This window comes from Sciurus carolinensis, chromosome 6 (assembly GCF_902686445.1).
Source record: "Sciurus carolinensis chromosome 6, mSciCar1.2, whole genome shotgun sequence".
Lineage (NCBI taxonomy): Eukaryota > Metazoa > Chordata > Mammalia > Rodentia > Sciuridae > Sciurus > Sciurus carolinensis.
In genome coordinates, this window is record NC_062218.1 from 12,277,170 (window position 1) to 12,301,406 (window position 24,237).

Genomic DNA, 24,237 nt, shown 5'->3' on the forward strand with positions numbered 1-24,237 from the left:
GCTTGACCTCTGTGAGCCTCAGTTGCCTAATTGTAAACGGGGGATACTGTGCACTCTGTATTTGAAGAACACTAAAAATAGCGTGGAGCGTGTAGTTAGTACTTGTTCAGTGGCAATTATTACCTGTGATGAAACAATATAATTAAAAATACATTTAAAGAAGGTAAGGAACCCCTAAAAGTATAGGTGGTGTCTCTTATTTTTGTTTCTTTAAAAAAAGATTTAAGTATGTGTTGTTATTTTCTATAATAGGCCCGTGTTACTTTTATGAGTAAAGTTGTAATTAGGAAGAATGTAGTGCCTCTGGATACTGGGCCAGGTGGTGACTGCTGGGGAGCTCTCTGGACTGTCCTGCCCCTCATTCTGAACACGCCCAGGAGTTCTCAGTAACCATCCGTGACATCGGTTTATACAGAAGAAGGCCTGCTGACCTCCAGCCTTTCTCTTGCTACCTGTAGTGTTTTGAAAATAACCAGTATGGGAAGTTGACAGCCTTTAAAGAAATCATACTGAAGGATATCAGCAGTTCCGCTCATTGTACTCCAACAGATGTTTCTAAAAAGCCGCGGTGAGAGGAGCTCGGTAGAGGTACTTTAAATGGAGGGACTTACACATCGCCACATCTGAGTACAGTCCCGCCATTTAGCTCTTGGCTGCTGTACTCTTTTCTGTGTGCTGTAGGTGATGGAGAAGAAGAAAAGGGGTAACACCCGGAGTGGTACAGTCTGCTCGGGAAATAAAAGCGTGCAGGAAACTGAAGTGAACTCTGAGCCTGAATTGACCAGTGGTTCCCACAGGGCAGCCATCTGAGTGCACTGCTCTTCTCCAGATCCTACCCGAGGGCTTCCTCGTGCTCTTCCTAACAGACCGTTTGAATTGACTTTCCTCTTCAAGGGTTCAGGGAAAGGGAAATTAGCGAATCTAAGTCACTGTCACGTTGAGAAGAGGGAGGGAGGGAGAAAATGTATGAGAGAATGGGTGCGTTACTTCAAGGACAGCAGTTAGATAACCAGTGCCATCACACAAGCAGTCGAGGTCCATTCCCACGGATCGTGGCCTTGACTGGCACGGCCTTGCAGACCACCCTCTCTCCTGAGCGGATCCTGGCCTGTATGTGCAGCCCAGAGAAGCGGTTCAGGCTGCACTCCTGTGGCTCTGTGAACCCAGACTGAGGCAACTCTAGCAGGTTCCAGTGTGGGTGGAAGTAGAGGGAAAGGCTGAATAAAACAAGGTGCAAAGAATGGACAGTGAGTTCTCCAGGTTTCCATGGCTGGACTGCAGCCCCCCTGGGCTGGGAGGAGGCTGTTCCAGGGCTTCTTGCAAGGCTTTGGGAGAGTGGAAAGTGAAGTGCCCAGGGAGAATGTGTTTTCCAAAAAAGCAGAGTTTTTAGATCATTTTTTTGAAGGCTTTATCCTTATTTTTGGAGTAAACTGGTAGACTTGAAGGTAGGAATTTCAACAGAGTGGAAAAGCTTCACTTAAAGTCTGAACACGCACTTCCGTGGTTCTGCCTCAGTGCGTTTTCCTGAGAGGAAGTGGGTATGCATTCAAGGGGCATCTTCTGCCGGCACTGAAAAGATGACTCGGGCCCCTGTAGGAAGGAGAGCTTGTTTTCTGGCGAAGGGTCTTCAGTTGCTGTGTGCGTATTTTCTGGTCTCTGGGTTCTAGTTAGGCACCGAAGCCTGGGGTTGCTCCAGTTCTGTGTGACTGCTTGCCAGTGTGCCATCTGGATCCTTGTCGGTATCTGAAGCCAAGAAGTGAGGAATAGTATTATTTGTGTGCACCCACTTGTGTGTTTGATTGCTTTGTGCTTAACAATTATGCCTTTCAGCTAGTTGATGTATAATTTCGTGGTTTTAAAAATAGAAATTGGAATCAATAATTATGATTTATGGAAACCCAGAGAGTAAATGTGTATAATATCATATGTCAGGTGGTCCTACTGTCATAGATAGGACAACTTTTAGTAGGGTGTTTCAGAAAGTGCTGTCTGGGTTTCTGGAAAGGAGCCTCCACTCACCTGATGAGCCCACTTCTTCTGCCTCTTTTGCAGAATGTGTATGTAAATATAAACCGTATAATGTCAGTGGCCAATCGCTTGGTGGAATCTGGCCACTATGCCTCTCAGCAGATCAAGCAGATTGCAAATCAGCTGGAGCAGGAGTGGAAGGCATTCGCAGCAGCCCTGGATGAACGCAGCACCTTGCTGGACATGTCCTCCATTTTCCATCAGAAGGCTGAAAAGGTCAGTTCTTGGAACTCCCAGCCTGCAAAGTGGCAGCCAGAACATTTCTTCCTCCAGTAATCTCAACATGTGCAGCAAACGCTTGGAGATTGTGTAACACTTGACTGTAAGCTCTGCATGTGAGCTCTGAAGTCCCTCTTAAGTTTAAATTCAAACTCTCTTACTTGTTGCTGTGCAACCCTAGGCAAATTATTTAACCTCTCTATTCTTTAGTTTTTTCATTTGTAAAGTAGAAATAAAAGTATCTGTTCAGAAGGGGATAGTTTTATGATGTAGATGTGATCATTTCTGTTAAGCCTGCATAGTACTGGCATGTAGTAAACATGGGTTGAGAACCCGTTACCAAAAATGCTTAAGAGTGTCAGATTTTGGAGCTTTTTCATTGAACATTATTTAAACATCCCTTCTCTGAGAATCTGAAATCCAAAATGCTCCAAAATCCATTTCTTTTTTCATATAGCTCAGAAGTCTTAGATTTCAGATTTTCCAATTAGAGCTGCTCAACAGGCATTAATAAGCAGTGGCTGCTGTTATCTTTTTCCATCTGCCCCTTTTTCTCCTGTTCCTCCAATACAGGGAGCACAGGAACTTTCAGCCACTAGGAAAACTCATGGGGAAGAGGCAAATGGTTACTTTATTTAGAAGGAAAAATACTGACGTAGCTTTCTCAGGAACAGTTTGACTGGGAGGGAACTGCATTCATAAGGACAGGAGGAAGTAGTATTTCCCTCACCTAAAAGCAGAGTCTCTGTTAGAGTCGTCAGTGAAGGTAAGACAGAGGCCCCAGCTTGCCTAGGGTTTTGGTAAGGCAGGCGGGATGTTGCACAAGACACTAATTAGCAGTGATCTCAACTCTGGAAACCTTTGAAGTGTGAAACAAGTGAGGAAATTAGTGGAATACAAAGAGAAAGACATCCTAGTAGCATCATATAAAAGCAGTGAGTGAAGAATTTCAGGTTTTCATTTTTCTGCTTATTGCCTTATGCATCTATCTAATTGTATAATAAAACAAAACAAAGGTCTACACGTGAAACAAGTTTTTAAAATAACAGGAACCTTCTTAGCACCAAATAGCTCCCTCTTCATGACCCTGGGACAACTTCTGATCTTTACTGTAGAGAGCAGTGCCGTGCACCTGATCATCGGACGTTACTGTGTGGGGAACACGCATATGCTGTGTGGTCCACACGCATATCATCTTTTTTTAAAAAATTTCTTTTGTAGTTGTAGATGGACAGAATGCCTTTATTTTATTTGTTTGTTTTTATGTGGTGCTGAGGATCCAAACCCAGTGCCTCACATGTGCGAGGCAAGCGCTCTGCCTCTGAGCTACAGCCCCAGCCCACATACATTATCTTGATAGCCATATAGCATGGGATCCAGCAACCCCACACGTCCAGGAGGTAGTGAATTGGTAGTGGGTCTCCAGAAAGGCAGGTTAACACTGTGAATGCAGCAGAGGCAGAACAAGCTGCTTGGGAGAATGGTAGGTGATCTGAAGCATAAAACAGAGGGAAATGCCTTTCATGAACATGAGGGGATTCAGAATTGTAAGTAAACCCAGGAGATTGCCGGCTGATCTCACCTGCCTAAAAATAAACTAGAGGGTGTCATGTTCTCCCTAATGTTTTATGAAAAATTTTCAAACATACAGCAAAGTCGACAGTCTGGGGTGTTTTTATTTGTCTGTAACTTAGGGATTTGAAGAGAATCAAATCTACAGAAGTATATTATTGAATAGAACTTCGTGGGTTCCTATATAAATTCCAACTGTGTATGAGGGCTCCATGCATATAAAGTAGCCATAGAAGCCAAATATGAATTTAGGGAGAGTATCCTGGTGAAGAAAGAAAGGGCGAGCCATGTACCCTGGACCTGGAACCATGCACTTGTGCCCAGACACCTGAAATGTACAGATTCTTGGCAAGTATTTCCTGACTTTGAGGTAAAATGCATGGTCTCTTCTCCATCACTTAACCAGATGATCCTTGGAATTCTGATGGATGGGAGAAGATCACATGTAAAGTAGTTTCCTCTTCCCTGGAGAGAGAGGAGTGGGTCAACTCTGTTCCTTTTCTGGATAATGTGCTTTCTGATTACACTTCAATTGTTTTCATAGCTCATTCTGGAAAGGCCCAGAAACTTGGACATGATGGGCTATGTTTCCCTCCACCTTTTTGATTCCCACCCAGAATTTTCATGAGAAGTTTAAATCTGACTAGGAGGATAGAGTGCTCAAATAAGCAGCCCATCGTTAATAGTCTTACTGACAGAAGCAGCCTTCTCTGTGAGGATCAGGCTTTGGCTGAGCTGTGCAGCCCAGCACCTCTGTCTCCATGGTGTTCTTGTTCTGGTATTTGCTCATGACCTTATAAATCTCGGTGTTAAACTGGAGGAGGATGAAGTTTCATACATGATCTGCCTTCCTCTCGGGGCTCCAGTGAAGATAAGGGATCAGAATACCATTTTGCAAATATGGAAACATCACAATGATTTTAACAGTAGACAGTGCTGAGGGGCCCCAGCCTCTACTGACCTGGCCATGTGGTGTGGATATCCAAATAGTCCTTTTATGTTAGTATGCTTCCATAGCGAATTCTTTTAAAATTATCTTTTTATAAAAAAAGAATTAAACAATCTGGTATTACTGTACCATAAATCTCCAGGTTTTGCTGTTAGCCACAGTATCCAGAGCTGCGTTGTCCTGTTTGCTTGCCTGTCACTACATCTGGCCACTGAAACCACATCAAGTTGAATAAAATCATCATAATAAAGTAATTTCTGAAAACAGAATTCAACAGAAGTGACTCCCTTACTCAGAGCACCTCTGTTTCACTCACCTGGCATCCTTGTGTGGCCGGTGGCTGCCGCACAGACAGCACAAAGGCACGTTTGTGTGGCTGCAGAGCCTGCTGCCCTGATAGAGCCTCACCCTCAGAGGGCACCGGTATCCTGCCAGCCTCTGTGCCGGAGTGGCCTGCCCGTGTCCCAATGCTGGGATTCTTTTTGAGCTTGTGGCTGAGTCTTCAGTTCCCCGTGTGATAATGAACTGTTTTGTGCTTCTGTTCATATTCTTAGAAAATTTCACTTTTCACGAAAAGTTTAAACTTTTCAGAAAAAATTTTAAAAGTAGCATGTATTATAAGCATGACTAATACACAATGATTATCATTTTGAATTTTATAAGTCTGGGTTGAAATTCTGAAGAAAATAATAAGTGTACTGCTTCATTATTTCTTTTTTTTTGACTTTCTGAAGCAAATAATACGTTGTTTCTATTTTAATAGAATTTCACGTTGTATATGTGTTTTTTTTTCATGAAAGCTTTTACTAAAAGCATAGACTAATTCTTGACTTGTGATATAAATAAGATGGAATAAAGGAATTGGGACAAAAATAAATATAAAACAAATAGTGAATGAAAGCAGGTTAAAAGTACTCAGAATGACTATTGGTTATTTTGGTTCAAGTTGAAGTTGTCTCCTCCGAGTTTCTCTATTGGCACTATCAGAGCTGGATTTCTGATGCACAAGTGAAAGTGCTCCTTCTACCCTGTGATTTTCCTGGACAGGGAAGAGGACCCAGGGGAGAGAGTGAAAATGATGAAACAAAAAGGAAAAGCAGGGTAATATTTTCTAGAAATGAAGACAGAAAATGAGATGAGAAAAAAGAAATATGAAGTTTGAATTTGTGTGTGTGTGTGTGTGTGTGTGTGTGTGTGTGCGCACTTTCAATCGGCCTTACTCCAAAAAGGGAGAATCCCTTTTGAGTAAATATTTTTAAAGTTTATATTCTAGGAAGTTTCCATTCCTTTATTTTTTTCCCTCCAAAATCAGTTGTGTTCATCTGAGTCTTGAGTCTCGGTCTGGGAGGTGGAGTGATAGGCTTAAGCCATGGGTGGGAGTAAAGCTCACTGGCCTGGAGGACCCTAGCTCTGGGTGGTGGAGATAAAACAGGCAGAGGAGCCCAGCACCTCAGGTGGCAGCTCCTAGTCATCAGGGAGTGGGGAAATACCTCGGAGAATCAGTTCACTAGTTACTCAAGTTGTCTGAAAGCTCTGTATATAAATCTTCTCCCTTACCCTCTTGTCTCAGTTTTGCAAAGTGGCAGACACAAACTTCGTTTATCTTCTATGCAGCATCACTTAAAAAACCCACTTTTTAAGAGGTACTTTGGGTTAGTCAGTCTTTTTTCTACAAAAAGAAGGAACTTTATTGTGCAGCCAACCACCAAGGAGGCCAGGAAGATCTTCCTTTCCATTAGTTGGTGGTGGGAAAAGCTGCCTGCTGATTGAGGGGCAAGGAAGGGGAGTTTTAGGGTTCCTTTGTGCAGGCACAGACCAGCTTCACGCCTCTTCCCAGGTTGCGTGCTTCTTTCCTGGGAGTTATGTTCTGTGCAGGGGATTCTGAGCTTGTGTCAAGGTTATCGCTCGGGCAAGCTTGCTTCTTCAGTGATGTGCATTCTTGAAAAGCTGATTTTAAACCATCCTTGAATGAATTCTGGAGGTTTTCCCTGAAAAATAACTTAAGAACTTTTGTTATGTAAGTAACTTTTGTCCAGGTGTGTCCAGACCTTAATCAGTTTCAGTTGCTTCAACAAAAGGAGTTGCATCTTTCTTAATAGTGATTTTGATGCAGTTATCTGTTAGTCTGACAATTTTATTAAATTGTGAACTATTATACTGCATAACTAATACTTGTGTTCATGGCCCATCAGACATTTTTGTCTTTTCTTGGAATATGTTGGAACTCTTTGTTTTGGGTGTTTGGTAGTGGCCATTGTCCAGGAGTAAATTAATTGCTGATTTGGACCTGATGATTTATTAATGGTGATGGTTAACCTCAGTCAGTTCATATTTGAAAAGAGTTTATAATAATTAGTAATTGGTATTAAATACAATAATGGAAGAAGTGAAACGAAGTTCAAGAATTATCCAAGCTGACCTAAATGACATTTATAGAACACTCTACCCAAGAAATACTTAGAAATATAGTAAGTAGTCATATCTGATTATATATGGGGGAGGAGAGATATAATTTTGTTACTATTTCCATTGTCTTGAGGGAGTTAGGAAGACACCACAGAAGAGGGTAATGAAAACACTCCTCGGTGCTGGGTGCTGGCTGACTTAGTGTTGTTTGGAGCCAGCAGAAACTAACTGCTCTCACTGACACTTAATGCCATGTGAATTGGTGTCAAGCCCAGAGATTTTAACAAAGTACAGATATTTTTCTGAGCCAACATTAGTAGAGGGATTTTCATAAACAATAATTACTTGAGTGACTTGTCTATTTTAAGGTCTTAAATGCCTTAAATAGCTGAGAGGTTATGCTCATCAGATTTTAGGAAAGTTATAGTGTCTTTCCCCGTCTGGCTGGTCAGGTGTCACATTTTAAGATAACCATTGGCTGCATTCCCTGCTAAGTGTAAAGACCTGCTGGAAACTGAGTGAAAGAGGTTAAACCCAGGGAAATGTGTTGATGTCTGCTGAGCTTAATTGAATTAGCTTCTTTAATTGTGCCTTCTGCACTTGCCTTCAACACTTAGCTGTGATGGATTCTGATAGCATCTCCCTGGGAAATTTGGCAGTGATTTATCCACTATTGATGAGTCCTGGATATGTGGGTGGCAGTGGGGAAAATTGAGATTGGAACTGCAGTCAGCAGCCCTGGACATTTAGGGAGGCTCAGATTCCTTGTTTATATGCAAATTGGAAAAATTTGGTTCTGCCACCTCCTAAACCTTTCTTGAGGTTCACAGCTGAGCAGCTTGGGCTGCTTTTTATTGGTCTCCTCTTTATTCCTGTCTTAATTTCCTTTGGAAAGTTTAGAAGAATGGGCTGGCTGCTCTTCCTAATGTTAGTCAAGTGATTTCAGCTCCCTTGGTCTTTTTCTGTAGTATTTTAATGTAAGAGGAAAAGGAAGTCTGAAACACAGCTCCTCAGAGAAGCTGCATTCTGCTGAGCTGGGAGTACAAGGGCAGATGGAAACATGGGTTAAGATGTGGATTGGCAAAGCTGCTAGGATGTCTCAAACAGCGCAAGGCAGTGGCCCCCCAGAGGCAAACCCACACCCTGGGCAGCTGAAATCTGAAGCTTTTGTCAAAACACAGGTTCCTGGGCCTGCCCCTTTCCCATTAGAACCTAACCTCTGGGGTGGAGTCCAAGAATCATATCCCATTTGCGGACTCTCATTGAGGCCATCTGAGATGGATATTTAACTATGTTACATTCTTATGATCTCACACAACTACTCTTATTTTCAAAATGTATGTTTAAAAATATCCCCTTCTCAACATAAATGGTCTGTGATGAATTGGTAGAAGTGATCTTTTTATTTTTAACCTCCAAGTACATGAGCAACGTGGACTCGTGGTGTAAAGCCTGCGGTGAAGTGGACCTTCCGTCTGAGCTGCAGGATCTGGAAGATGCCATTCATCACCACCAGGGGATCTACGAGCACATCACCCTGGCTTATTCTGAGGTAAGGACCAATTTCCCGTAGATTGCAAGGCAACATACTTTTGCATCGTAGCATTAGAAGCTGACAAGTTGAATTTTTGGATAACCCAGTGAAAACTCAAGAATTTGAGTTGAACTTCAGTTTAGTCACTTAGCATTTGAATTCCTGTACATGGGGGTCATGAGTGAAGCTGGTGGTGGGCAGCCAGTGACTTTTCATGGCCCTATGACTTTTGCTGATTTGAGTGTAAATAAATCAAATTCCAGTCTTCTTGTCTTCATGTACTTAAGATATAGGTATTTGTGTGCTGGTCAGTGTTGTCAAACTCAGTTTACTTCCTGAATAAAACTTTTTAGAAAGTATGCGGAGAGCCTACTTCAGCTTCATGGTCTGGATTGTAAAGCAGTTTCTTCAAATTTGTAAAACTTACTGTCCGTTTTAGAAATCTAAGTGTAGCATTTTCTTTGTTATTTCAGGGTTCATTGCATTATTAATTTAAGGTGTCCCTGTTTTATTTTGTGCTGCCTCCTTCTGTGCCAGGCTGTATTGTATGGACTTTATGTAAACCTTAACGCTTATAACTCTGAGGTGTGTACTGTTTTTGTCCGGGCTGTTAACAAATGAGGAAACCGAGGCACGAAGATGAAGCGACTTGTCCAGGTGACAGCTGGTGGAGTGGGATGGCTTCGCCAGTCCTGGCAGGCTGGCTACATGTTCCCACTCACTCTTCTGCCACCTCTACACCATGCCACTGGGGCCATGTGACGCCCACACCTGCAGATAGGTCACACAGTGTTGCTCTTGCCCACGTCTTGTTCACTTGACCCTGCAGACCAGTCGGCCTCTGCAGTAATGGTTGTTATATTCCTGAAGATGTTTCCGTGGGAGAGGTGTTGGGAATTCTGTGTGCTTGCTTTTCTCTAAGTTTTCTCCAATCTCTTAATAGGCAGCATTCCCAATGCCCTGTGTTTAGGTGAATGATCATTGTGAGGCTTCAGTGAGAAAATGTTTCAGAGTACGTAGCAGAGGGTTGGGTATAGAGGATGTTTAATAAATGTTTGCTGGTTTTAAATCAAAGTCGTCCTTGATCTGAACCATACTCACTCTTGTCAGAGTTGTAAGGAAGCATTGGCCATTTGCATTTTAGTCCGGCAGTTCTTGTGCTTCACTGACCACTGGCCCCGGCTTCCATGAGGATTTCCACCTGTATCCACCACCATTCTGTTGACGGTCACCTCGTTCCATCATTCCTTCTGTGTTTATAGGTCATTTTGTACATTAAGAAAGAAAAACCCACCCCCCTTCTTCCTTTCTTCCTCACGAAGTCTTACTGTGTACAGTGGATTATCATGTGTTATTCTCTTTTGACACGTAAATTGTCCAGATTTGACCAGTAAAAATCCCTCTGTTCTTGTGATATATCCTTCTCATCCTTTGAGCACTCCTTTACTTTCTGGCTTAACAAGATGTTCTGGTCTCCTCTTGTACTCTCCCTGCTCCCCTCCCCCCCCGCCCCGGCCCCCAGGGGGATCAGCCTCCTCACCCAGTGTAAGAAGGTTCCTTGAATTGTTGTGTGGCATCTAGAAGGAAGGGCAGAGGGGCTTGTTTGCTTCGAAGTGTTAGCACTTCTAGGGCCTCTGAGCAGCCAGGAAGCATGCACGATTACACATATATCTAAATATTACTGTATCTATCTGTGACTACCTATATTCTTAAAGCACATGTGTTCTGTTTGTACTGGCTCTTCCATTTCCAATCCAATACCTCAGGGTTCTTTCTAGCCTTTTTCTTTCCATGTTTATAAATCCCTTTCAGATAACAAAGAGACTTGACTTCCATTGTTCTCAGTATGTTAGCTTACTTGTTCAGTTAGCATTTGGTCAATCTCCTACTAATTATTCTGGTACGGTTCTTCACCTCTGTTCTCTCGTGCCCACTTCCTTAGAAAGCCTGATACCCCCACTCTTCACTGCCTCACTTCCTCCCTGCCAGGAGGCGAGGAGGACAGGAAGGGAAAGACTTCTTTGATTTTTTAAAGTAATTTTTTCTTTTCCTGAATCAGTGATTTCAAACTTGGTTGAAGATGTAGCTTCTCGTAGTCTACCCCCAGAAATGCTGATTCTCTGTCCACCCAGCGACCCTGAGGATTGTTGCCTTACTTGGTCCTAAGGAACTGTGGGACTCCTTCGGGGCATCCATCTCAGATGCAGGGCCCTGCCATGGGATAGACTAGCTGGCTGCAGAGCTTGCAGCCATGTTCATAAACCCAGCTGTTTCTTCCTTTCCCAGCCTCTCTCCTCTCGCTATCCCTCCTTTATTACTCCTTGCTTTTTTATACAAATTTTTCTTAAAACTGTGTCTACAGTCTGTAGTCTTTGGAGACATAAGTTTGCTGTGGGAAACCTTCCCAACACTTTTTCAAGAGACAAAAACTGCCTTGCTCTGTTTGATTAGATCTGTCCATGTTGCTCCTGTGTGTGTTGTAGGGACAGATCTGCTACCTCACATTTACTTGCTTCAGCTTGCCAGGGTTTGGGGCCAGTCTCGCTTGCTGTAGCTGATCGCAGGAGAGTGTAAGCAGTGTGGACAACTGAGAAAACCTGTGGTTTAGAAACAGCGTGTAGAGTAGTTGTTTTTAATGTTTTAAATAAACCAGCATATCTTCAAGTTTTTCAGTAAACTAAATTCATACAAATGACTTTGATCAGTGTGCCCTCATCTCCTTGTAAACCTAAAAATCACGTTTGAATTTAAGTTGCAAGCATAGTAAATGTCCACATGTCCCCCACACTGCAGCCCTGGAGCAGGAGAAAGGCAAAGTGAGCTTGGCTTGCTGCAAACCAGGGTGACACCAGGGTTTAGTGTCTGCATCACTTTCTCAGCTTAACAAGTGTGCTGACGTAGTGTGCACTTCAGCAGCCTCAGGATTTGCTGCCCACGAAGCTGGCTAAGCGCCTTTTTAAAAGTGGATGATGGCATGGTTGGTGTTATTTGCATAAAACAAAAACAAGCAGCAGAATGAGTCACCTGGATAGTAACGGTACTAAGACCACTTGGGAGGTGAGTGGAAGCTCAGCTCCCTTGCTCCACATCACTTAGTGAGCAACTGTTTTATAATCTTATGAAAGGTGGCAGCATTGCCACAGTCACTTGGTGCTGTCATCCACCTCTGCTGTAGCCTCAGAGCCAAGAGTCCATAAAGCAACTTGTCTCCTTACCCCAGAGCTCAGCTAGAGGCCTTGCAAAGGCTCCAGATGCAGGAGCGATAAAGCAAGCCCGAGTGTGGTCTGCAGAACATGCATGCAGAACACAGGTGCTTCAGTCCAACTCGTGCCAATGGGGCCACACCAGCAGTTGACTGTTTTTGTCTTATTTTGTTTTTTCTTTCCAATGATCCAAGTAGAGGTATCAGAAAAGGTTAGACATGGTTAATTGATCCAGTTTTGAATCAGAAACTGAATAACCACAAGAAATCAGCTTCAGAAGTCCATCCTAGGAGAACTCTCCCCAGAGAAAGAACCATCTTTTTCAACCTTCTCTTTACCAGATGGCTTCCTTAGGGGCCTGGGAAGCATCACATGACCTTTCAGAAAGCAGTGGAACTATGCTGCACTGTTGGTAGGCGCTTCTTAACATAGCCATCCTAACACAGTTTGACTTCCTTAGAGAAGCAGGTTCGGCTCGTCTGAGTGTCCACTGTGGCTACAGAATAGGCTGAGTGCTCACCTGCTGCCTTCTCCTTTTCTTCTCTGCCATGAGAGCCTTGGCATGGGATCGGTGTCATGGGAGGCAGAGGACAGCAGAATCCCACCCAGGCTTCCTGCCAGAGGTCTGTGCTGGGAGGCCTTGGTGCACCCAGCTGTAAGAAGAATCAGCAACCCTGGGACTCAGAGTCAGCCAGTGCCTTCCGTCTGCTTTAGCTGCCAGGGAGCCACGTCTTCACGGCAGGCGAGGTGGTTTTGTGTGTGTGCCTGCTTTTTTTTACCTTTGGACTGTTGCTTCCGACCACTTGACATCAAAGGCTCCACATTTGGACCTACTCGACACAGCCTTCGGTTGATTTCTTCGTCTTCCGGATGGTTGTTGCTTTTGCAGCCTTAAGCAGCAGTTTCCAGGGACTGTTCTTGTAGCATAGCATTCGGCTTTAGGCAACTGAAGAATGTTCCTGCTTCAGACTTAGCTCAGAATCTGATGTAATGGGAAGTGTAGAGATACAAGTACCAGAAATGAGAACAGGCAAGCCTCTGCACAGTTTTAAGGAACTTCGTTTTAGGGTGGCATGCAGAGATCTAAGGTACAAATGTGTATAGTTCTGATCAAAAATAAATATTCAGGAACTAGGCCATTGTTCCAGATTTTAAATAGTTAAAATTCCTCCTAAATATTAGGAACAAGCGTACCTTTGATATGGTAAAATTTTAAACTTATCTTTACTTTCTTTATTTGAGTTAGTACTTGCATTTTCCTTAACTCATTTAGCTATTAGAGCCTATGAGTTCATGTTTATAAAATGTTAGTGTTTGTAAACAGTACCTGTCAAGTTCCCCAGGCCTATGTTCTAAGAAAATCAAAGAACAGACTGATTTGATAGTGACAGCCTTCTTTTTGCAGCTGTTTTCTCTCGTGTGGGACTGAAAACTAGAAACAGAGTTTTAAACAAAATATGTAACTAAAGTAAATTCATTTACATAGTTCTCCAGTTAAAGTCATTCAGAACTACATCACGTACCATAAACTCATATTATTAGTTATACTTGAAATATATGTGAATTTTTTTTGGCTGCTATGTACTCAATAATCTCTTCTTAATTTTTCTTTTTGGTTATTCTATACCATTTAAAATATTCATTTCTATATGATAGAAGTAAATTCTAACATTTAATTAAATTCTAACATTTTTCACATAGTACTGTACTTAACAAAAAACTCTTGCCAAAAATTATTAAAAATATATAAAATTATTAAAAATATGTAAAATATTGTTTATGTACTTAGATAATACTTCTTAAACTGCCAAACCTACAAAAGCTACATGGAAATAAAACAATTATTTCTGTAAAGTTTCACTAGAGAATTTGAATAAGAGCACTTGGAGTTCCATGCTGTCCCAGTGGGTGTGAGAGGTGTTTTTTTATCCAAGATCTTTCCTGCAAAATACCGCTACTACCATTGGCACTCTAATAAACCACAGTACCAGTGGTGGCACCAGCAGTAACACTGTGGTATCTGCCTGTGGATTCCCCGGGGCAGAGCATGCTCAGTGAGCTGTCTCTCTCTTCATCTACTCAGAGGCATGATGTGTGCTACTGAGAGCTGCTAAATGGTTGCAGAAATACTCAGGGAAAGAAACTTTCATTGAAATATTGTTGCTCAGATTTTTTCATTCTCAGAACAGTATCAGTGGTGTCATAGGGATGCCTTTTGGAAACTTTATGTGGGTTGGGAACCCATTTGACGCATTTTGTATTGGTGGTTTAAGATCCAAAACAGTGGGTCAAGATAGAGCTTGCTTTCTACTTGTGTAGACAGAATCTGTGAAGACTGTTGTTCCAGGGCTCTTCTGTTGGCTCTTTTAACAGGTAAACACTGTCAAATTTGCCGTAGAATCATCAACAGTGGCTGAAGCTCCAGCATCTCACCCAAGTTCCTGGAGGCAAGGGCGAGACAGAATGAGCATGCCTGTAACTTGGCCCCTTAAACTGCTTTCACAGAATTTCCATTGAACATTTTTTAACTTCTGTATATTGATCATTCATATAAATAAGCAAGGCTGGAAAATGTAGCTTTATGACTGGAATATGCCATTTCTGAGTTTGAGGTTTGGCTCTCAGGGAGGGGTGAGTGAACTTTGGAGAGGCAGCCCTCAACTTCTTACCTGTGTCTTTCTGACTTGTGCTCACCAGATCATGTGCTGAGTTGTGCATTTCCTGATTTATGTGCATTACGAGGAATAAAACTTAGAGGAGTTATTTATAAGGCTTTTTTTTTTTTTTTTTTTTTTTAAGGCTGGGGTTATATCTCAGTGTTAGAGCACTTGCCTTCCCTCCTATCTTTGGTGCCAGGAACTTTGATGAGATGGCTGAAGCTTCAGCAGCTATTAATGACTCTAAGACAAACTTTTTAGAGCCTGTGAAATGTAAAATAAAGAAATGAAGCAGTGATTCTTGGTTCTAAGAGATGCAGCCACTCTATTGTATACAAAATTTTTTTGCTGCCTGCTTTGCCATCCTGAAATAAAATGTGTAGGTAATTCAATCTACTTTGATGTGTAATTTATATGTGTACAAGGATAAACAGGAAAATTAGATATTCAGATATTGGCCATATATATAAAGCCATGTGACATAGCAGTTACAAATGTAGACTTTCCATGTTATATTGTTATATATATACACACACATGTATATTATGTGTATATATAGTATTGATGTGAATATGTATATTGTGTGTGTATACACACACACACACACACACATATATATATATATATATAAAATGTGTAGTATTGATACAGATAGTGAGAATGGTGTTATTGTAGTGATGTGTTATTTTGAGAAGGTAAGCAGCTTTTGCAAAGTTCCAAAGAAAACCAAACATTGCCTTGCTCTATTAACATGGTCACTGCCTTCCTGGAAAAATCAGTGACATTGAAACTAGACAAGTAAGAAAACACTTCTTGAGATGATTACAAAAAGCTGAACAGTTCTTCATTATGTGGTATTATCCTGCTCATTTCAGAATACCCAGTCTCTAAACACACTGGTAAATTCCTTTCCCCAAGTCAATCACTGTGCCTCCCTTCTTCAAAATCATTATATTAGTAATGTGTACACACACAGTGACTTCTGGACAACTGAGGATCCCCTGTTCTAGAAGCCTTACATTTCCAGTTTTTGTTTTTGTTTTTGATTGGTTATAATTATAATTATACATAATAATGGGATTCATGATGCCATATTCATATATGCACATAACATAATTTGATACTGTTTTGTGTGTCCTGGTGATGGGGATCGAACCTGGGGCCTCACTCTTGCTAGGCAAATGCTTTACCACTGAGCTAGAACCCGAGCCCTAACACATTTTGTTTTGACTGCCACTGAGTCAAATAACATGGCCCTTCTTTACCCTGTTGTCTTCAGCTGGACTTGTTTTCTTGTAAAATTTGTTGTAAGGACATATTAGATGAACTTTAAATCATGAAACCTTCATAAAGTATAATCAGCACGTCCGACAAAGGTTTCACGTGCATGTAATGAACAATAAGCACATGCTGGGCCTGATGGTTTGGGCCTGTAATCCCAGCGACTCAGGAGGCTGAGGCAGGAGGCTCGCAAGTTCTCTTCCACCCTCAGCAACTTAGCCAGACACCGTCTCAAAGTAAGAAATAAAGGTCGGGGGATGTAGCTCAGTGTAGAGTGCCCTGAGTTCAGTCCTCAGCACTGCAAATACAGAACAATACACAGGGACAGGACATTTTGCATCTCTGCACAACCACACCTCTCAGAGCTAAAGGAACAGGTTAGGCAGTTCCAGAGGCCTCCTGTGCCACTAGTTGGGGTTATAAAGGCTCTGGGAGAACAGTCTCGGTCCGTGTGTACCCTCTAACTAGAGTCACAGGGTTCCCAGACGGGGAGGTACCTGAGAAGAGAGGCTGCTCCAGGCACCTTGGCTCTCAGCGGGGTGCTCCACTGCCCCCCCTTGCTGTTGTCTCCTGGGGTCACAGTTTTCTACTGCCTCTCGCATCATTATTTATAAATCTTAAGGATCACTTATAAACATGACTTTCTTTCCATACTCTATCCTCCCCTTTTTAAATTTCTTCTGTTAGTTTGAATGCTTTTGTTTAATTGTAGTTTGATAATTAAGTCATAATTTAACACTGAAATTTCTTTTTCAAAAAGTGATGTCATTTTACTCAAAATTACTTGAAGTTAATAAACCAAATAAAATGGCATTTTTAGTTTTCTTTTTATTTTGTGGAGTAAAGTTGCTGTTCAGGTAAAATTGCTGTCAGAAAATTTAAGTACATGTTCTTTGCCTGTTGTTAGATTATTGATTATTTTCTTAAGTGAGGTTTCAAGATTCAGTGTTAAAAATTTTGTGATGATCTGTTGTGTTCTATAATAATGTCTCAAGAGAAAATTCTTGCTTTTAAAATTCATAGATATCCAGCAATGCAACTTAGATTTGCTGATTCATATTACTAAAGGCAAATAGTATGTTTCTTAAGAGTAGTATCTATTATGATGTTCATGATAATAAGTCTTTATTTTAATTTGACATTACGGTATTTTGTTGTTTGGTATTGATGGATAGTGGATGGATTATTATAAAGTTTATTTGGTTGTATGTGAGATATGCCGTTGTGTGATTGTGTGTGTGTGTGTGTGTGTGTGTGTGTGAGTGTGTGTACGTGCATATGTACCTGAGGGATCATCTGCAGCCCAGCATGGACATGGCCACCAGTGTTGAATAATCATGTGCTCACTTTTCGGGCAGGTGAGCCAAGATGGGAAGTCACTTCTTGACAAACTCCAGAGGCCCTTGACTCCTGGCAGCTCTGACTCCCTCACAGCCTCTGCCAACTACTCCAAGGCTGTGCACCATGTCCTGGATGTCATCCACGAGGTGCTGCACCACCAAAGGCAGCTTGAGAACATCTGGCAGCACCGCAAAGTCCGGCTGCACCAGAGGCTGCAGCTGTGTGTTTTCCAGCAGGACGTTCAGCAGGTGGGTTTCAGGTCGCACCCTTCTCATGGGGGATGGCTTCTGCTGACTTGGGTTTGGTTGCATGTGCTGCCAGGTGGAATCATCTGTGCTGAAGAGTGAGAGGGACGTGAGGACAGGACTTCTTTTTGACTACCATTGTGTGCACTCACAGTTGTATTTATTTGGAGAATAATGCTGGTGGTGCATGTATTGGTGTGTTCTTATGTTTGTTTAAGGTTTGCCTCCTTTTTTTTTTCTTAAACAATGAGCTAATATGTTTTTGTTCTGATTTGGTGCATAGTGTGGTTCATGATGCACAGTAGGTTCTTCGTTAGTCATCATTAATGAAAAGAGGACTTCCATGACTGTTCATTTCTAAGCAGTCCACATCTCTTGTTGTTATAAAAGTAACTCCAGGTCACCATTCTAATTGTGTACTTACTGCAGGTTTTGGGGACAAAGCTGTGGGTATAAATTATGATGTGGCTTTAGTGATAAATAAGACAGCAATCATATCCTTGTCCTAAAATAGAGGGGAAAATAACTCTAGGGATGAGGAATTCTGGGGTTTGCAGACCTGTGGCATCTAGGAAGTTGGCCTGAAGTCACAGTGTTGTATCTGGGGTTGGAGGGGGCACTCTTTTCTCTGGCTGTTGGCAAGCCAGCATGCATGGTTCAGCCATGTAGGATCTCAGATTTCCATCTCTCCAGGAATTGTCTGAAGGTTGATGGGTTTTCTGCTGAGTGGACTGGTACTAGAGAATCACACTGCATTCTGACAAACACAAGACTCTCCCTGCCATTGATCACCATTCTTCACTTAATACAAATCTGACAAATTCAAAATACTCTTTATGGTTCTGTCATTGGTAATTTTCACAAACTAGGCTTTGCTTCTAATTTTGCTTTTTAAGTTCTCTGAAGGTTACATATGCAAAGTGCCTCAGGAATGATTGTTTTGGTATTATGCTTCTTAACAATGTCATTTCAGCCAAGAAACTAATTACTAGGGGAAAAATGCAGAACAGGAAGAGGAGAGGGTGGAGCCATTGCTTTGGAGGGGTTATGGAGAGAATGGTAATTTTAAGGTTGAAAGAACATATGTTCTTTTTTCTGAATTGTTTGAAAACTTTATAAACCAGAAAATGTTAATAGTTCACATGTTATTATTAAAGAATTTTTCCACCTGCCTTACAACTCTTGGCTCAGATGTCCTGACTCATCCGTGGACTGGTAACTGAGGGGGACCCATTTTCCTACCTGAGGAAGCAACAGCTGGGTACCCCCACTTTGCCATGACTTTCAAGACACCAGTGGCTTAAGAATAAGTCACTGGACTGGTTCGGGTAGGGGAAGGCACAAGGAAGTAAGGCTTCTAGAAGAGGCCAAGGAGCCTGGCCATCTGAGTTGGCACCTAGTGCTTAACACACTTAAACTCAAAAACGGCAAACATTAGGTGGAAAGGTAATTATGATAATTATGAGACCAGTTCTTCAAGGCAGCTTTCCCCACTGAAGAACAGGACACTAGGTTGGATGTAGGTGGGAGGAGAAGGTATTTTGGTATGCACCTAATGCATATTGCTCCTGTTAACATTCCACAGACAGTAGATTTCGCTCATTAAGGAAACTATTTTTTGTTGATAAATGATCTGGAATGGTTTGCACTTGTTATGAAAAGAGGAAATGCCTACTGTAGGCTTGACTTGTGAAGCAAAGAGCAAAACTGATTAATCAAAGCAGAACACTCACAATAGAATGTCAAAACCAGAAAGGTGTTTCTGAAGCTCAAGAAACTGATAAGAGGTAGTAAGTAGGAGAGGTAAGCTGAAGATAAATGAACAAAGTGGTAGTGCTTTAGAAAGATGTATCAGCAAATGCAGATTTGTAAAAAGAAAAATATAGTATGCCAGTTAGAGATATCATAAGTATTTTTTGTTTGATTGTTTTGGGTAATGAAAAGTTATGTTTTTTTTTTTTTCCTTAAAAGTATCTGTAAATATCATTGAGAAAAAAGAAATACTGAGCAGTAGGTATGATTGCAGTGTGATGAAAACAGCCCTGCAGAAGGTATATGTTTATTGAGAAATACTTGAAAGACATATTTCATAGTGTTTATAGTGCTGCAGGGAGGCTGTGGGGGGCAGGTGTCAGAAATGCTGTGTGGAGTTTGAGTTTGAAACACGGTTAGTTTTGGTGTGGTGGTTAATTTTCCATGACCTCCGTACAGGAGGGTCGGGTCTGGTAGTCAGAGGTGAGGGTAGAGAAGCAAGGAGGCTGCTGTTGCATAATGCCTGCTGCGGTCAAAGCCGGGTGGTGAACAGCGGGTGGTGAGCTGCAGACTCACCCAGTGCACGTGCTGCAGCTGCTAGCAGACTCGTCACCTGGTTGCCACATGTCCTCATGACTTCCCCTGTGCTTCCTCCTCCTGCCGTGTGCTTACTGTTAGAGTAGCCCTCGGTGAACGTGTGGTGGGTTAATGGGGCAGCCACCGTGTTCCAGCTCAGCTGCGTGTTCAGCTCGGCGTGTGCTTAGTTAACTGCAGGAAGGTAATTCGGTTTTGCTGCATGTACTTGTTCAGGAGGAGTAGTAGTCATGGAAGTAGTCCAAAGCAGGATGCTGCCAGACTTGTTTTCCTGCCTCACCTGTCCAGTTTGCCTGGCTCTTCTTGGACAGTTGGGATTTAGTTACGGCCACACAGCAGGGAGGTGACTGGTTCCATAAAAGTCGTCTTCACTGAAGCAGACTGACTCCGCAGCAGAAACCACTCAGGCGTGAGACCTCTCCTGTAAAGCTTCCCGTTTTCACCCAGCAGCCCTTACTGTGTGAGCACCTCTTGAAACAACTCCCTGCAGGCTGGTGTTGGACCGTTAACTGATATTCTTAAAACAGGGTCAAGAAGCTGGGCTGGGTGAAGCATATATGGAGGCCCAGCTACTTGGGAGGCTGAGGTAAAAAGCCCAGGAACAAGACCATCCTGAACAATATAGTGAGACCCCTTCTCAGAAACAGAAAAACCTTATAAAATGATCAAGCTAATCTAGCCCACCCTAGATTCTTCTTGTCCACTCTTTTTTTTTGAATATCTTAATTGAATGTGTGGTGCTCTGAGAGGTACAGAGGTAAGTGTGTCAAACAGCTCCAAGACCCTTCTGTCAAGGAATTTATGTTTTATCAGATGACTTCATATTCTAATAAATTAGACCATAACATGCTCAGATATAGTGCTTCTGTCTTTGACTATTATTGGGTTTAATTTCGCTGAGACATTTGAGTCATGTGTCAAGGTGAGGATAAAGGAAAACAGCCACTTTCTCCACAATACCCACCTACTGTGCGCACGTGTTGGAGGGCACGCACCGATGCTCTAGTGATCTGTACAAATTTGGGCATTCCAGAGAACTTTGCTTCTATTTGTACCAAACCTCAAGTGGCTAGTATAACAGGATAAATGAAAGCTCTACGACAAAGGCCCAGTTGTTGCGGGGAGGGAGTGTGAGGAAAGCCTTCATGGAAGAGGTAGCCTCTGAGCTGCTCTCGGATGGCTGTAGAGTCAGCCATTTGAGGAACGATGGGCAATAGGAATAGCAGGTGGGGGCAGACAGGGGCTATCTGAAGGACTGCGGTGCACAGTGTGGGTGGAGGAAGAGATCATGCGTGGCCTCCGCAACCAAGCACCAGGGCTTGTTTCTGTACGCTTTGGGAGGCAGCGTCGAAGGACACAGCAGAAGCCACACTGAATGCCACTGCATTGGTGCAGGGCTGAGTGTGGCCGTGAGTGAGGCGGGACATGAGTGGGGGACATGGCCTGGTCTGGAGCACAGGTGTGCATCCTGGGGCTCACCAGCACGGGTCCTTCCTCCTGCTCACAGCCAGCCCGCCGGGGAGCCCAGTCAGTGCTTCACCCTGCACGTCAGCTCCACACCCCGATGGGCCCCGTTGTGTGCATGCTGTAGGCACTGAGGGTGGAAGGCACCAGTCTCCCTGCCTCAGAAATTTCTCTGGCCACTGTGTGAGGAGTGAATTGGAAGCAGCAACCCAGTTTTCAAGCAGATGTCCCTGCAGATCACAGGTGTGTCTGGAAGAGCAGAGCTTAGGTCCACAGGGAGCCAGCAGCATTGTATTCGCTGGGGTTTCCCAAGTGTCTGGAATGGAAGGAGCTCAGAGATATAGCAGTTTTGCCAATTAAAGAGTAATTTTGGGTTAAAAGTTTCTATTTTTAGTCTGGAATGGTTGGGGAGGATTGGCCTTCTGTTGAAATAAAGTACTTTGGAAGATTTGTCTGAAGGCATGGAAGCTTTGATCATGTTGGAGAATTAGGGGCATCTGTCAAGGAAGGGATAATTTCAGTGCTTGGGAATTTTGGGAACTTGGTGAGATCTCTAGTAAAGATTTTGGTTGTTTGAATGCAAGATGAGCTTTTAATGCTGAATTCCAGCAATAGGAGGAAATCAGGATCTGCCTAAGAGGCAAAGAGATTTCAGGTCTAAAGGGAAACTGCTGCACAGCTCTCGAGTGGCTTCCAGGGAAAGCCATCTCTGCCCTTGTCCACTCAGTCCTGGTTAGCACAGCCTTCTAGACCCAGCTCTTTCCTGTGCACTTCTTGAACGTGAGTGAGGAGCAGGTCTCCTCACCCCACCCCCCGAATCCGGCGTACAGCTTCACTGCTGTACATTCTCTTCTGCTACCTTCCCACACTGGCAGTTTTGCTCGTGTCTGTTGCAGGCGTTTTGGTTCTCTGTCACACTTGTGGTGTGTAATTTGCCTGAGGTACTTTAAAAAATAATCTTTCTCCCAAGTAAATACCAGGCTGAGTGTGCTTTTTCAGGTCCCACCAACCATATTAATAAAACATCTTTCCATATTAAGAACACTTACATGTATTTGTAGAACAAACTAATTCTGATTTCAAAGTCCAGTGATCAAAGGGATGGGGCGTGTTCGGCTGCTGAGGAGAGAAGGAAAGAGCAGTGGTGGAGAGCTCCTTGTCACGGCCAGCCCCGAGTGCCAGCCCCGAGTGCCAGTGCTTCTCCCTCAGCCCCTCAAAACCCATGGGGCGCGTTGAGTTCTGTCATCTTCAGTTTACTTTTAAAAGTTACATCGTGCACATCACAGAGTTGGGAACTGGAGCCCTTCATTCTGCAGGTAATAAACCAAGCCTGAGAAAAGTTCAGGGACATGTCGCAGCTCCAAGAAGTCCCGTGGTGTTTTTACTACTTCACCGTTCTAGCTCTGAGAGGATTCTCAGCTTCCGAGCTACTCAGTGTAAAATCAACATGTCGCTTAAGGAGGAGCCTTTCGCGGTCCTTTAGACTGGAGCACAGCCTGTAAACTGCAGCTGCCCCCGACTGTGAAGAAACACAACAACATGAAGAGTGCTGGAGTTTAGTCCCTGGCGCGGTGGAACCCAGGAAAAGAAGAAGGCTCAAGGAGCGCCCCCTGCTGGCTTCTGGCCTGTGCATCTGCCAGCCTTCTGTCTGCAGCTGCTGCCGCAGGCCTTGCTGCCCCTCTGCAGGTGGCTGCTGACTTGAGGTGAAGGAGAGGTGCCCAGGTCTTGCAGGAAAGGGAGGAAATAGTCCAGACAGAAAGCGCTTTCTGGGATAAAATATGCTTGGAGAGCTAGGGAGAAAAGTCTCAACCAGCTTAAGATAGGATGAGTATGTGCGTCCCAGTAATTGGGATTCACAAGTCTTTTTACTCTTCAAGTCTCATTGGTGATTTTTACTTTGTAGGTAAATTCCACTGATAGCATAATATTGGATATCCTCATAACCGTGCTGAACACCAGTCTTTAATAAAAATTAACATTATCTAAGTGGAAGTCCTCCTCCTTGGACACCGACTTAGGTTTAGCAAATCTGAAGTAATGTTGCTTTGTGGAGCAGTATCCTTTGCTAAACCTCTAAAATATCATTGATTTGATAGTCAAGAAAGCACCAAATGAAATGCATCCATTTTTAGATTGGTTTCAAGTCAACAGTGATTGAACAAGGAAGTAACATGAAGCCAGGTTATTAATTTTGGTTTTATATAGAATGTAGGGAGGGCTGGAAGGACATTCATATTTTGTAACTGGAAAAAAATTAATTTTTTTGATAAATGTACAGTATTTTAGAAGTACTTTGTTTTTCATTGACTTCCTGTAGTTTTGAAATGGAATATAGGATCAAATGAGCTTTCTGTTTTCTTTTGATGCACATAAAATGTGACTTAGAAAGGGCTCTTATTAATAAGACAGAAAATACTAGTATTTATTCACTATTATCATCTCTTTAAGTGGTTATTTGGATTGACAAATATCGGTATGTTTTCTCTGGGTATTCTTTGGATCCAGAGTTACCAATAAAAATAGCTTTGTGTGCTCTTGGTTGTTTTATATACTATTTCCTATCTGTTTTTTACAAATGGCTGTCCTAGTGTTGGAACTCTAATCTTAGAAATGTACTGTTTGCAAATTCAGGTTAAGTCATGGACAAGAACTTACAGTTGGCATCGAGAAGTCCTACATTTGGGTCTCTCTTCTTGAGCACCCTAACTTCCCTGAGTCTCAATTTCTGGCTTAAAAGGGACAGTAATAAAAGTCTGTTCTATTTTATTTGTAGCCCTTAGGGACAGATGTGATTTGAAATTCAGGATGTTTCACAGTTTAGAAAGGTAGCACAGTGTATGACCTGGGCAGCATCCTCCCCCACACCACTTTGGACTGTCTTATAGTCCATAGTGGTATGGGGTGACCCACACTACAGGCTCTAAATAACCCTCAGATCAAGTTTTTTGCAAAGTGAAATTTGGAAACAATTTTTGGAAAAATATGTGAAATT

The 24,237-nt window shown here is 42.7% G+C and overlaps 1 protein-coding gene across 4 annotated transcripts in view; it reads left to right on the top strand.

Annotated features, from left to right (window-relative positions):
* Window positions 1–24,237, top strand: part of Trio (trio Rho guanine nucleotide exchange factor) — a 322,610-nt gene that overhangs the window by 133,736 nt on the left and 164,637 nt on the right. For all 4 annotated transcript variants that reach the window (XM_047555755.1, XM_047555754.1, XM_047555752.1 and 1 more), the window contains exons 7-9: window positions 2,053–2,244; window positions 8,595–8,726; window positions 17,208–17,438. In XM_047555755.1, coding sequence (XP_047411711.1) covers window positions 2,053–2,244; window positions 8,595–8,726; window positions 17,208–17,438 — 555 coding nt within the window. The remainder of the gene's footprint in view (window positions 1–2,052; window positions 2,245–8,594; window positions 8,727–17,207; window positions 17,439–24,237) is intronic.